This window comes from Perna viridis, chromosome 2 (assembly GCF_037379345.1).
Source record: "Perna viridis isolate PV_CMFRI_1.1 ecotype Kerala chromosome 2, ASM3737934v1, whole genome shotgun sequence".
NCBI classification, from domain to species: domain Eukaryota; kingdom Metazoa; phylum Mollusca; class Bivalvia; order Mytilida; family Mytilidae; genus Perna; species Perna viridis.
In genome coordinates this window covers 60077387-60091521 of record NC_142446.1, presented here as the reverse complement: position 1 = coordinate 60091521, position 14135 = coordinate 60077387, and the positions used below count along the sequence as shown (strand labels likewise).

At 33.3% G+C, this 14135-nt stretch overlaps 1 protein-coding gene across 2 annotated transcripts in view; it reads right to left on the bottom strand.

Annotated features, from left to right (window-relative positions):
- Positions 1-14135, bottom strand: part of LOC148626296 (tetratricopeptide repeat protein 13-like) — a 98770-nt gene that overhangs the window by 41797 nt on the left and 42838 nt on the right. For both annotated transcript variants that reach the window (XM_088570181.1, XM_088570182.1), the window contains 3 exons: positions 13606-13710; positions 12916-12982; positions 6002-6161 (listed from right to left, as the gene is read on the bottom strand). In XM_088570181.1, the coding sequence (XP_088426307.1) occupies positions 6002-6161; positions 12916-12982; positions 13606-13710 (332 nt within the window). The remainder of the gene's footprint in view (positions 1-6001; positions 6162-12915; positions 12983-13605; positions 13711-14135) is intronic.

The following is a 14135-nucleotide window of genomic DNA, read 5'->3' as shown; positions in this document are numbered from 1 at the left end:
GCAATAAGTCTTACAAGGAGTCATCTGACAACTTTTATCCCTGATGACTATTGTAGTCCTAATAATACTTTTACCCTATGTCAGAATTTAGCTAAACCTAACGGTTTTGGAGATATATGCGAAAAATCACTGTCTGACCCTATGATTTATTTTTAGTAACAGCAGTCATGTTTTTCGAAGGATAAAAACCGACATCAGTTCTATGCAGGAAACACCAAGAAACATTCATACCAAGTTTGGTTCAAATTAATCAAATAATGTCAGAGAAGAATTTTTGAAAGAAATAACATAAAAAATAGCAAAAAAACCCCAACATGGCTTGACAGATTAAAACAAATATTTGACCACAGATAGAATCAAGTCAGAATTTAGCTAAACAAAACGGTTTTGGAGATTAACTAACTAGAAATAACTTTAAAAATAGCAAAAATCGTTGAAAAAGGGCAAAAACATGGCTTAACCGATTAAAACCAAAAATTGACCACAAGATTTATTTCATCATGCTGAACACTTTTACCCTACATGTATGTCAGAATTTAGCTAAACCTACTACTGTCTGACCTCTACATTCTATTTTTAGTAATTTTTAGTAATGTCAGCCATGTTTTTGAAAATCAAAAATCCCACATCAGTTGAAAACCCCAAGGAACATTCATACCAAGTTTGATTCTAATTGGTCGAGTAGTTTGAGAGGAAAAGAGTTTTGTATAATGCTAACAATGATGACAACAAGACGCCAGGTGATTGCAATATTTCACATGGCCTTTCGCTAGGTGAGCTAAAAATCAAAGTGCTGTTAGCACTGGAGGTTTTTGATTCTTGTGAAAATTACAATCACGGACATAACTTAAAAGATTACATGATGTAAAATAAAACTATAATCATACATTTGCATTTCCCATATTATTTTGAACTATTTTCCCTAATATGTATAAACTGAATATCCAGTCAATTACCAATATCTGAAGTCAAAATTGTAATCGATAGTTAAACAGTATCCAACTTTACACACATTTACATTTAAATGTTCTGCTTCACCTTTTTCCCAACTTATTAAACCTATCCAAAAGCTAATTTGCAATCACATTCAAAAGTTTTTCAACAGAGTATTATCCTATACTGAAATAATACTGGAATGAAAGTAATTTTGGCCTAAGAAAATAATTTCCTTCATCAACATATTAAGATGTTCAAAACTGGAAACTTTGTATCAATTTGAATTTTCCTGCCAATTTAAATAAATTAAAATCATTGCTCTTCACTTCCTGTTTATTTATTATAAAATACTGATGACAGGATGGAGAATATGACTGATAATTGTATTAAATGGAACATGCTCAGCACATTTAATGCTTCTTGTCACATTGATGCAAGAATTCCATTCCCTAAATGCTAATTTATTACTTCTAAAAACTTCCAAAAAAGGAGCCTCTCAAATCTTCAGTTGATTTGGAACTTTATTTATAGAAATAATAGAATATTACTGAGATGAAAAATTGCCAGAAATATATTTACAGGTTATAAAAAATGTACAGTAGAACCTCGTTAAGTTGAAGTCGAAGGGACCATGCAAAAATGTTCAAGTTATCCAAGGTTCAAGTAATCCGAGGTCTAGGATAAACCGGAAATACTAGTAGTTTGGTTGATGATTGTTTCTGTATTTACATCATTTGTTGTGCTTGTATATATACATGTACTTCACTTTACACGGTACTTCGTAATGTTACGCGTTTCATATCAGAAGATATTTTCTGTATGTTTTTGTTTATCATGTTTGAAATACTGAACGGCACCAAGTGTTTTAGTGATTTTTTAAAATATTTTTTCTATATCAAAAATGTCATAGTTCATAACATGCTGCTTTGTTTGATTCACAATGAGGAGTATCGTCAAACAATGTGCTCTACAATATTACGATAAAATTTCAAACTCATTAGCGAAACGAATGTAGTCGTTGAAATGCCCTTACTATCATCTGTTTGATGTTTCATTAAATAGTCAGATACCATAACAATTCATCTGTATTTTTTTTTTTAATTTCAAAATATCAAAATATCCGATATCACTGTTAGTGTAAATTCCGACTTGTTATTGATAATTTAAATATTCCTTTCTTTTAAAAACGCATGCAATTTTTAATTAATTAAATAAACATATCAAACTATAAAGAAAGTCAACCAACTAATTTTAAAAGCCAACGCTGACTGTTGTTAAAACACACTTCAATCATGGTTTGTAATAAAGCAATCAGTATTCCGACAAATTAGTTCACTTCGAGACATCAGGGTTAATTAACCTCAAAGTCCTATTGAGGGGACTGATTGATTATCTGGAGTTATCTGAGGTTTTGATTCATCGGAGTTCGAGTCATCCGAGATAAAATTGTATTGGAGTAAGGGGAGTTTTGCTGGGACTTTGCAATTAGTTTGAGCTATCTGAGATTTTGACTAATCCAAGTTGACACATCGAGGTTCGACTGTATTGAATGATATAAAATGAATTACATTCGTACCATATTTTTGTGTAGTGTTCAGAAACAATAGGGAAGTTCCAGGCAGGAACCGGTGATAGATTTTAAATTGACAACACAATAAAAATAGGAGCAAAGAAAATCTTACAAAATACAAAGTACTGGAAACTTCATTTATTAAAAATTTGGCACATTTTAAGATAAATATAAATTCACTGCACATTTTTGCACAGAATCTATTCATGTATCATGACAAACAGCAAGCTAAGAAAGACAGGATTCAGTGGACATAAATCAGTTGTGCTTACAGGATGTGTGAACTGTTGAACAACAAAACAGACAGACAACCTGGGTGACTCCTAAATATACTGATTACTTAATTTGTGGGAGAGGAGTAATTATAAATTACAATTACAAAAATGCATGAGCATAAATGAATCAGAGAGACACAAACACTAACACAGCAAATGTAGAACCAAGAATATAAAGGGCAATTATGGATTCTATATCCAAGATTGAGAGACCACTCATTTTGGATGATAATTTGGATTAACAATATGTTGAGCTGTTTGCAGATTCTCTTGTTGGGTACATTTGTATAAGTGAGGGAAGATAAACATTTTCAAAATTATAATTTTTTATTGTAAGATTTTAGACCCTAAAGACAATTATAACAACTGGTTTGTAAAATTTTTGATAGATTTTAATTTCTTAATATAATGAAAATCATAAAATATTAGTTGAGAAAGAGATTGATTTTTCAGTTTCATATGAAAACATTGGGACATTTGAAATTACTGAATATTTTATGAGTTTGAAGTTTCCTTCATTATTATCAATACCAAAAACAAAACATACAAAGGGAATCTACAGAAAAAAAAAACAAACAAAGGGATATCTACAGACAAAACAAACAAAGGGAAATTTACAAATTAAATAAAAGAACAGCGTTCCTATGTCCCCTGCAAAAAAAAAAGAGAGGAAAACTTTAAATTCACTGAAATTTCTAAGTCCAAGGGCCATAACTTCCATAAAAATTAATCAACCCTAACCAAAGTTAAACTTAATCTGTAACTTCTCATAGTAAGACTACATACAAAATTTAAAATCAATTGATGAAATTATTACAAAAAAAGTGCAGAAAACTGTAAATTCACTGAAATTATCTAAGTCCAAGGGCCATAACTTCCGTAAATATCATTCAACCATAACCAAAGTCAAACTTAATCTGTAACTTTTCATAATAAGGCCACATACCAAAAACAAACTTATTTGGTAAAAGCATGACAGCGACACGTTGCGGGGGACAATAAACAAAGGGAATCTATAGACAAAAAAAACAAGAGGTCGCCATCTTTGATCCAATGCAGACGTTTGCACGCCTTATCATAAGGATCATTTGAGCAATTAAAAGAATTTGGCATAATCTAACAGTGGTGGCGATAAAAGCAAAAAACTTCCATCAGACCCCTATGTTCTATTTTTAGTAACAGCAGCCAAGTTCTTCTATTTGACGTCAACATACGTCAAGTGATAGCAATAGCTCACATGGCCTTTAGCCATAAGTGCTAACAAAAGGAATATACTGACAAAATAAATAAAGGAAATCTATATACAAAACAAAGGGAATCTACATACAAAACAAAAAGAATCGATAGACAAAACAAACAAAGGGTATCTATATACAAAACAAACATACAGAATCTACAGACAAAACAAAATGAATCAATACACAAAATAAGCAATGGGACCCTACAGACAAAACAAACATAGGGAATCTACTGACAAAACAGCAACAGAAATACAAAATAGACTATTAATGAAAAACAAATCATTCGTCACAAAAGAACTAGAAAAAAATGCACAGAAAAATGAAGAATATGTACACGCTATAAATTTATAATTCAATTTTTGTTTAAAAAAAAAAAAAGTTCACCTAATAAACTGAACATTTGAACGCATTTAATATCATTATTCTGACGAATACAGCAACATGCCTTCCAATATGAATGAAGAAGTCATATTTACTGCAGTGAATAGGACTAAAATTTTCCCAATAGGACTATGGTCCCTTACCCTTCATTACAATGGGACATTTTCTTTACTTTTCTTTCCTGTTGTATTTATACTAATGTATTGTCTAGTGCTTTATCATAGTCCACAGATCCCCATTAGTTTGACCATAAGTCATTTATCACAATTGATAGGCAAGCGCCTATTTCTTTGTTTAGCTAAAATCAGATTTTGGAATTTTTTTTGTGGGCTTTAGGACCAGATAACATGACATCATCATCATCAGTATTAATATTTTCGATGGGGGATTCATAATCATGTCCAGCTGCCAAGTTAGAACTACAATAATTGCAGTTTGATTTTGGTTACCATCATTAATATTTTCTTTAGGCTATGAAAAAGGAAACTTCTCTTGTTTTGGGTCTAGATTAAAAAAATGTCATTGGTGGCATTTTCAATTTCAAATTTGACCGCCAGACCACACTTTAAATTATTTATATTCTTTAAAACAATATTAAATGTTCTTTTCTTTAAAACAATATTAAATGTTCTTTCAAACGCGTAAATAATCAAGAATATTTCATCTATTCAACGATAAAGTACTGTTTCATTCCCCAGTCCTTATATAATTAAATCCCCTAAAAAACATAGCGATCAAAACATCCAACAGAGGCTAATAAAAACCTTGTTAAAAGCATGCACATGATGCAGCACATTAGTCACTCAATGCACATTTTAAGAGGAAATGTGACTATGGTCATAGCACACACTGTTACTGCATTCCTCACATCCAACTACTTTCAGTAATTAAAAACTCTTAATACTAATGTTAATTATGGCCAGGTACCTATGCTGCATAGAAGTTACTATAGCAGAAAAAAACAAAGTCTAGCTAAAATTTAATAATATGGCTAGCTGTTATTCATTGTAGAAACATTAAAGCGCACTATTATATGAGGCTCAACTGCCTTGGTTAGTGAGATAATGTATGGTTTCAATCAACTGCCTTGATTAGGGAGATATTTTGTGTGGTTCCAATCAACTGCCTTGATTAATGAAATAATGTGTGGTTTTGATCAACTGCCTTTCAAGATTAATGAAAAAATATATGTAGTTTCAATCAACTGCCTTAATTAGTGAGATAATGTGTGTGGTTGTGATCAACTGCCTTGATTAGTAAGATAATGTGTAGTTTAAATCAACTGCCTTGATTAATGAGATAATGTGTGGTTTCAATCAACTGCCTTGATTAGTGAGATAATGTGTGTGGTTTTGATCAACTGCCTTGATTAGTGAAATAATGTTTGTGGTTTCAATCAACTGCTTCGGTTAATGAGATGTGATCAATCAGAAACATAACCTAGTTATTAAATCGGTTTTTGCTGCATCAGAAACTAGAGCTAATAAACAACATTACAATATTGATTGATTCATTTCACCATACTAATGTAATTCAATGATAAAACTTAATGTTCCTTTACCTTACACTAATTCGGGAAGGTTTTATGATATAGTTACCGAATTTCTGGCTGTAATCCAGGCTGTTCTTTATAAGGTGTTTTAAAAGTAAATGATGAACCTTTTGCCCAATGGTCTTTAAATTCATTATTCAAATCAGCATCTAAATTTAGTTCTGTAATTGGGTTTTCTAAATGTGCATGTAAATATCTTCCATATTCTGAAAACAAATTAAATAATCAAGACTATGAGCAAATGTAGAAGTATAGTTCAGACACATGTTAGTAACAGATGGACAGACAGAGTGATCACTATAGGGTAACCACCACTTTTCATGGGAGGGCCCTAATAATTTTCCCCTACATCCTCCACCAGCCCAACCAACTTTCACCATATTATAAACTGATTTTTACTATGAGAAATTTCGTCCAAAATAGGTCAGACAGAAATGGCAAAGTTGCTTTAAGTCGGTAAACATGAAAAAGAAGCCCAATAGACCTTAAATTCCATTCCATGATATGGGACCCCATACTGAAGTTGCATATGAAATATCTAGTGGCTGCGATTTATATATGTAGTTACAAAAATGTTTTTCCTGCCTGCCCGCCCCACCAAAAATGGCAAAGTCCAGTTCAAATAAAAGAGTGCCCAAAATCACTTTCAATGTATGCCTTATCTATATGAAGCCACACATCAAATTTGAAATTAATCCATCCATTGGGAGCAGAGTTAATTACAATGAAATTTGGATGGACAGATGGATGACAGAATGAGAGATTGAATGACGAACGGACATGGTGAGTCCAATATTCCACCTACTTGTTAAGTGTGATTGATGATTGATTGATTGATTGTTATCTTTTAATGCCGTTTTGGCGACTAGGGCCATATCACGGCAAGAACATTTAATGAAATGGAAATATTAAAAGCAAGATCAAAGTCTCTTCATAAAATAATGAAATTAAAACAAACAGCTATTTACTTATAAAAAGGTACATAAAAGGTGAACCTAAGACATAAAATACATATAGAAACATAACTTCGATAAAACATTTAAAATATTGAAAAATCAAGGAAGGTATCCAATTTAGATTTTATTAAATAAACCGATGTCCCGCAAGAAATCGATAATGTTTTTAGATGAAACAGTCTTGAACAAATCAAACATATTGTTAAGTGTGAGCGTGGGCATAACACGTCATAAAAATCATATTGTAGTTATATGTTTTTCATATGACTTTTGAAATAAATATAGTTCTAATCAAATGTTTTTATTTGTTTTAATATGCACAAAAAGGATTATACCTATATCGCCATAACATTTTTTAAAAATTTGTTTTCTAACAATATACCGGTAAACATAATTATGTTGTGAATTTTCCTGTGTATCTTTACCCCAGCTTGGTAGATGAGGGGGAGTATATTGCTTTGCCTGAGTCCATTATACAGTAACACATTTTTTTCACAACAAAATTTCCAGCTTTTGAAAATCACTGGCTGTTGATATTCTATACAAAGCTTCATATGGGTATGCTGAATAATGGAATGCATTTTCATACTCTTACATCTGTTTCCTCTTTTTGATGTAAAAACTTCATTTTTCCTTTAATGGTGGTAATACACAAAATTTTTTGTCACTTCTATTTCATGCTTGCCAAAAAGAAAAGAAAGAATATTCCTTTATTCATGATGAAAAGCAGGGGTATCACTAGTGAGCTGTCTTTCAGTTTTCTTTTTATTTGTGTGTTCATCATTTAGCTCCATTGGCAAGTTTAAACAACCTTAAATATGTAACACAGGAAATAAACAATTTCCACCATGGTTCCTAACTCTGGCAACTAAATTTTTGTATTAAGTATGGTTATCTTTTCTAAGATAATGCAGGTTTAATAAAAGTACAAATTATCTTACATGTACTATGGCATATAAATGCCGACTTTCAAAGTCAATTACTTTTATTAGGGTTATCTCCCTTTCAATTTGATCAAATTTGTGACGTCATTCACTGCTTTCCTGGTGGTTAAAGCTGTTGAAAAAAATATTCGCAAGTTTAATCTGCGAACATCTACGATAATAGGCATCATAGAAGAATGAAACCACCAACAAGAAAACGCAGTGCAACACAGAAATCGTTTGATACTACCAATAAGCAGAGTAAGACACAACAAGAAGATTCCAGGACCTGAATCGCTCACCTGGTTAAATCAAAAGAATGCAATCCTGAGACAAAGACCATACATGGAAAAAGATATACACAACAAAGAACATAAAGTAACTAAAATCATACATACAAAGTAACAAAAGCAAATGAGCAACTCAGACTTCACTGAAAACTGGGAGCATGGACCAGGTGCACCGGTAGGGTAAAAGTCCTCTGCTTTTCTAGAAACACCCCCCCGAGTTGCTCATAAAAAGTCAAGTCCGGGGTAGACAAATGAGGAAAGGAAAACTATGACCCGTTGAATAAATCAGTTTTCAAGGTGCAGATGGATAAACCATAACGATCCACGAGTTCATGATGACGACCATAAAACTTCTGTAGTAATGACTTCAATCTTGTAACAACATAACCCTGTTCCAGAAGCCTATTTGTTAGAGTTCTAGTGCGATACAAAAAGTAAGCGTAGTTTCAGCAAGCTCTGGCATAACATATGAATGAAAAGTCATCACGTTTGTCGTAAAGTTTGGTCAATAGTTTTCTTTTTACCATTGATTTCTAAGTGTAGGTCAAGATATGAGGCTGACCTTACAGTGTCTGTAGTATCCTTTATCTCAAGTTCTTTGGGGTAGATGCGAAGTATCAAATCCCCAAAATTAGGATTGTTTAAAGATAATATGTCATCTATGTAGCGGAAACTGAGATTAAAGGATCTAACCAAACGATATTCTTTCTTTTGGATCAAATCAGCTATAAAGTCAGCTTCATAAGAGTGAAGGAATAGGAACTGTAAAAAAAAACCTGTCATTTTCCCCTGTCAAGGGCAATAACTCTTATAACAAGGCATCTGACAAATTTTATGCCTGAAGACTCTTGTAGTCCTAAAAATAAGGATCATTTCAGCTATTGAAAGAATTTGGCTAAACCTTACGGTTTTGAAGATATATGCAAAAAACTACTGTCTGACCCCTATGTTCTAATTTTAGTAACAGTGGCCAAGTTTTTCGACGGATCAAAATACCCCACTTCAATTCTATGCTGGATACCCAAAGGAACACTTATACTGAGTTTTGTTTCAATGGGTAAAATAGTGTCAGAGAAGAAGATTTTTGAAAGAAATAACATTAAAAATAGCAGAAAACTTTGAAAAAGGGCAGTAACTCCAACATGGCTTAATAGATTAAAATGAAAAATTGACCGCAGATAGATCTCCCCATGCTGAATACTTTAACCCAATCAGGATCGGGCTTAACCTAACCATTTTGGAGATATATGCAAAAAACTATTGTCTGACACCCATGTTTTATTTTTAGTAACGGCGGACATGTTTTTTGACAGATCGAAAATCAGTTCTATCCTTGATACCCCAAGGAACATTCATACCAAGTTTGGTTCCAATTGGTCAAGTAGTTTCAGAGGAGAAGAGTTTTGAAAAATTGTTAACGACGAAAATGACGGACGACAAATGATGGCAATAGCTCACATGGTCTTCGGACAGGTGAGCTAAAAAGCGGACAATAACAGCCATCAAACACAAAAGAACCTCGTGAATGAAAATTCGGCATCTTCCTCAGCAAGCTAGTGGTGTGGCCCAACCTTCAGAAGTGACACTCATTCACCCTCTAAACAGAACTAACTCAGAGACTTAAGACAATTTTTCGAGTTGTGGACAGCTGACAGCATCCACTATGGAGACACAAGCAGCTGACACAGAAAGACAGACAGGGGCCGAAACAGGCAGATTGTTACACCAGGGCCAGTTGTCCCCGCATCAAGACCAGTAACTGGATCAGTAGCCATGCCTTTGAATACGGCTATTCAGAAAACTGGTACCAAGGCAGATAAAAAGCTGTGCTTTAAGAGCATGGTATGCCCGTTGCCCTTTTAACTTGTCCTTATGCTTTTAATGAATTTATATGATCAACTAGAAATACAGTGATTCCCCTCACCCCCCCCCCCCAAAGAAAAAAGTAAATAAAACATGCACAAAAAATTTGGCATTATCAAGGCTACCTCAATTTTAACTAAGCTAGTTGTCTTGATTTTTCACCCATACATCTCGTTTAAAACATACTTTTCTGACAAGGTTACCAAGTATCTTTTATATTTATTAGTCAATCATCATAAAAAATGATCTGTTTTAGATGACTCTTCTAATAAAATTTCCTTGGCCGTTGCCAGCTTTTTTCAAAGAGTAAAACTTTATAACATGGAAGCGTAAAATTTGACATTTATACATATTGGAAGGGAGCTTACTTCAATAGATATGAACAAGTCACCAAAGTTTCATAAAAGTTGGTGAAAGTGTTTTTGAGTAATTGTCTGAAAACTTACAAATCACCCTTTTTGTATGAAAAAAAAATTCATAACACGGAAGCGAAAAATCTGAAATTTATAAAAATCGAAAGGGAGTCAATAGATATGAACAATTCACCAAAGTTTCATTTAAGTTGGTGAAAACATTTTTGAGTTATTGTACGAATGTGGACGACAGACAGACGGACAGACAATGGTATACCATAATACTTTCCATCTTTGACAGGTGTATAAAAAGGAACCAGATCAGATCCCAAACCACCTATGGCAGATTTAACCCTCAAAACTGATAATCTAGTTCGTTGTTCTTAAGCTAACAATACCTGGAAATGTTATGAAACAGCAGTAGAATCATTCCAAAAATTTAGGCAGGAATATGGTTTATTTAATGTTTGGCCGGTACCAGTTGATAATATTACGACTTATATAGCCTACCTTTCATGCTCAGGTCTAGCCCCTTCAACTATATCTTCTTATATATCTAGTTCAGGTAATGAACATCAAATGCTATGTTTACCAGATCCTACGGGTAGTTTCTTTATATGTAAAATGATCGAGGGGGTTCGTCGAAAAGTGGGCACAAAAAGGAACACTCATTTCCCAATTTCAAGGGAACATTTGTGGAAATTAATGCAATTACTTAAGTCAGTGTGATCTTCTAGTTATGAATCCTCTCTCTTTGCGGCAGCATTTAGTTTGTCATTTTTTGTAATATTGCTAGTTGGGGAAATAACCTCAGATAGTCATCACAACAAAGGGGTCCATACCATCTCCTATCACAATGTCACATTCATAGGAGATGAATTACATTTAACAATTAGGAGCTCTAAGTCAGATCAACATGGTAACAAAGTAATTTTGGTTTTGAAAAGTCAAGTTTCAGACAGTTGTCCTGTCCATCACATTAGACATTATGTTGAAACTAGATGTTCTCTTAACCCTTTACTTCCATTATTCATTCATTTTGATGCATCAGCCTTTACACGATTTCAGTTTACATCTGTATTACAAAAACTTTGAAATTTTGAAGTGTGACAGATAGAATTTTTTCTCATTCTTTCCGTATAGGTGGGGCTAGTGATTTTACAAAACAAGGGGTCCTGGATGTTGAAATAAAAAAAATGAGGTGATAGGATTCAGATGCATATTCAGGCTACATCAGACTCCGTGTCATTTAGGGTAATTGTATGGATAATCTGTATTACTTTCCAGGTACCCAGCATGTATGGTTATTGGGTTCATCTATTACAAATTGGGCCAACAATAGAGCTAGGCATCCTACTGGGGGTTCTCACCTTGGACTTTACTATAGAAATCTGCACCTACATTGGTATGGGACAAGAGGAATGCATTGGGAGGACTTTAAGCCTGGTTTTGACACTAAGATGAAAACTGAACCAAAACAAAATTGGTTGATAATTCAACTTGGGTCTAATGATGTTTGTGTAATAAAGAGCAAAGCACAGATTGAAATGATTAAATTGGATATCTTGAGACTCCATGCTCTTTTTCCTTCTTTGTAAATAGTTTGCAGTGAGATTTTACCAAGACGGTTTACTCTGCAGCCAAAAAGTCTAGAAAAAGGATAAATACGGCAGTTAAGAAAATAATTATGGCAGAAATTCAGAATGGTTTTGTAATTGGTCATCCCAATATCAGGGGAAAAGAGCACACTTTATATAGGCATGATGGTATCCACTTGTCCAACATGGGAAATGATATATATTTACAGAATATTCAGGCTGCTCTAGTCATTTATAAGATCGGGGAAAAGACCTTTTCCCTGAATAAGTGTAAGATATGAGTTAAAATGTCTGATTTGGTTTTAATGTCTTCCCAGTGTTCCTCTTGTCCATAATATTTGATTGTTTATCTTTGGTGTGAGCATGTATAGACATACTCATATGGTGGGAGCTGACAAGATGAAAACGGGAGTGTAACCCTAGATTACTTCAATGGATCATATTTTACACTATCCAGTGGTACCACAGGATGGAGGAGGGAATTTAGGCAAGGCTTCCTCTTGTCACCAAGACAGCAGGTTCATTATTGTTACTAGTTCTGAATTCATGTCATGTACCCTTCAAACGGGGTTTGGGAATAAAGCTTGAAAAATGCGGTCCAGTGAAGTTGTGGGTTGTCCTTCCAATTGTTTCTGTAGGGCAACACAGAATTTGTTCTACTGTTACCAGTTGAACACCTATCAGCCCTTTCATTCATGGCGGTTTGTAAAATTTGTGTCATCTTGTCAGTTCCTCCTTTAATTATATTTCTGCTGCCAATTTTCATCCAAATTTTGTCTTGCATTTACTTGGGTCTTTAATAAATCATTAAATCATTTGGTTTCAGCAACTATAAAAATTTTACACAAGGAAAGTGCCTAAATCTGGCTACTCATTTTTTGCAATGACCACTCAAAATTTTCAATGAAAAGTAAGGAGCAGCATTAGCATGTGCACTGAATCCCAGCCAAACTTCTTTTACACTTACATGACCATACCTCGTAAATAATGAGCTTTCAGAAACTCTGGAGTAACTTTTATTAAAGGTGTACTGTTGACCATCACCTGAAAAAAATGAAAAAGCTCACACAAAAGTAACAGGAAAGTACACTTTGATCAACTTTCTAAATTTTTCTGACAATTTGTCTTCCATTTCTGAGAAAAAAAAGTAGTTTTTCCTACAGTGGCTTGACCACAGCTAGTATCAGAGGAGCTTGTTAAGGGAAGACAACTAATTAGGACAGTTGATTTGAGAAAGTAATGTGTGTTAAATGATAAAATATGATTGCTTTACTTGCAATGTCATAGTTACTAAATTTTGTTTCCATTAGTTCTCAGAGATATGCGTTAGGTTTATGTGTACTACAAACTTATCCAATAACTTCTTGATTAGGGAAGTTTAACAGTAAGTGAGAAGAGATTGAAGGAATTTTGTACAAGTTTGAAGCTTATGACTAGAATTTAAGCATTCCATAGGTCTAATTTATAAAAAATGAACAGGTGTAAAACAGAACCAAAAAATCAATCATTTCCCTTAGATTAGATAAATTCTCTTATCTTAATCTAAAAACCTTCAAACATCTCACTGGTGTTTAGTACAAATCTTTACTTAGTAATATCAAAGATTATCATGCACATATATGATGCTACATACCATAATTCTCCAGAAACAATATTCAAGATAATACCTTTGTAGTTGATTTCAGTCCTTCATAAAACTGACCAGTAGCAACATAGGACAATGCTTCCATAAACTGACAGTGTATATTAGCAGAATCTAATCTTAAGCATTTCTGGAAAAAAGTATGATTACATAGTTACAAATATATGTTATATTTTTATTTTCACCAAAGAGCCATTCTAAAATTGACTTTAATATTAAAAAATTGTTGTCAAGTGTAACTACAAAATGACAAATACAAATCAGATGGATATAACAATATAGATGAGATAAATATAAACATAAGTAATGTGAGCAAACTGACAAAGAAAATAACCCCATCTTCAAATGCAGTTGTATGTATAACCCTGTAAGTTCAATTTTCTCCCTTAACAGTCCCTTAACAGTAACTACATTCCTTATGTACACATCTACATATGATGCCCGGCCTTCCTAAAAAGTTTTATCAAAATCCCTTGAGCAGTTTAGGAGGAGTCTCACTTATGAGGTTATACAGTGCAACAACACTATATTATTAAATAATAATGAATATTTGCT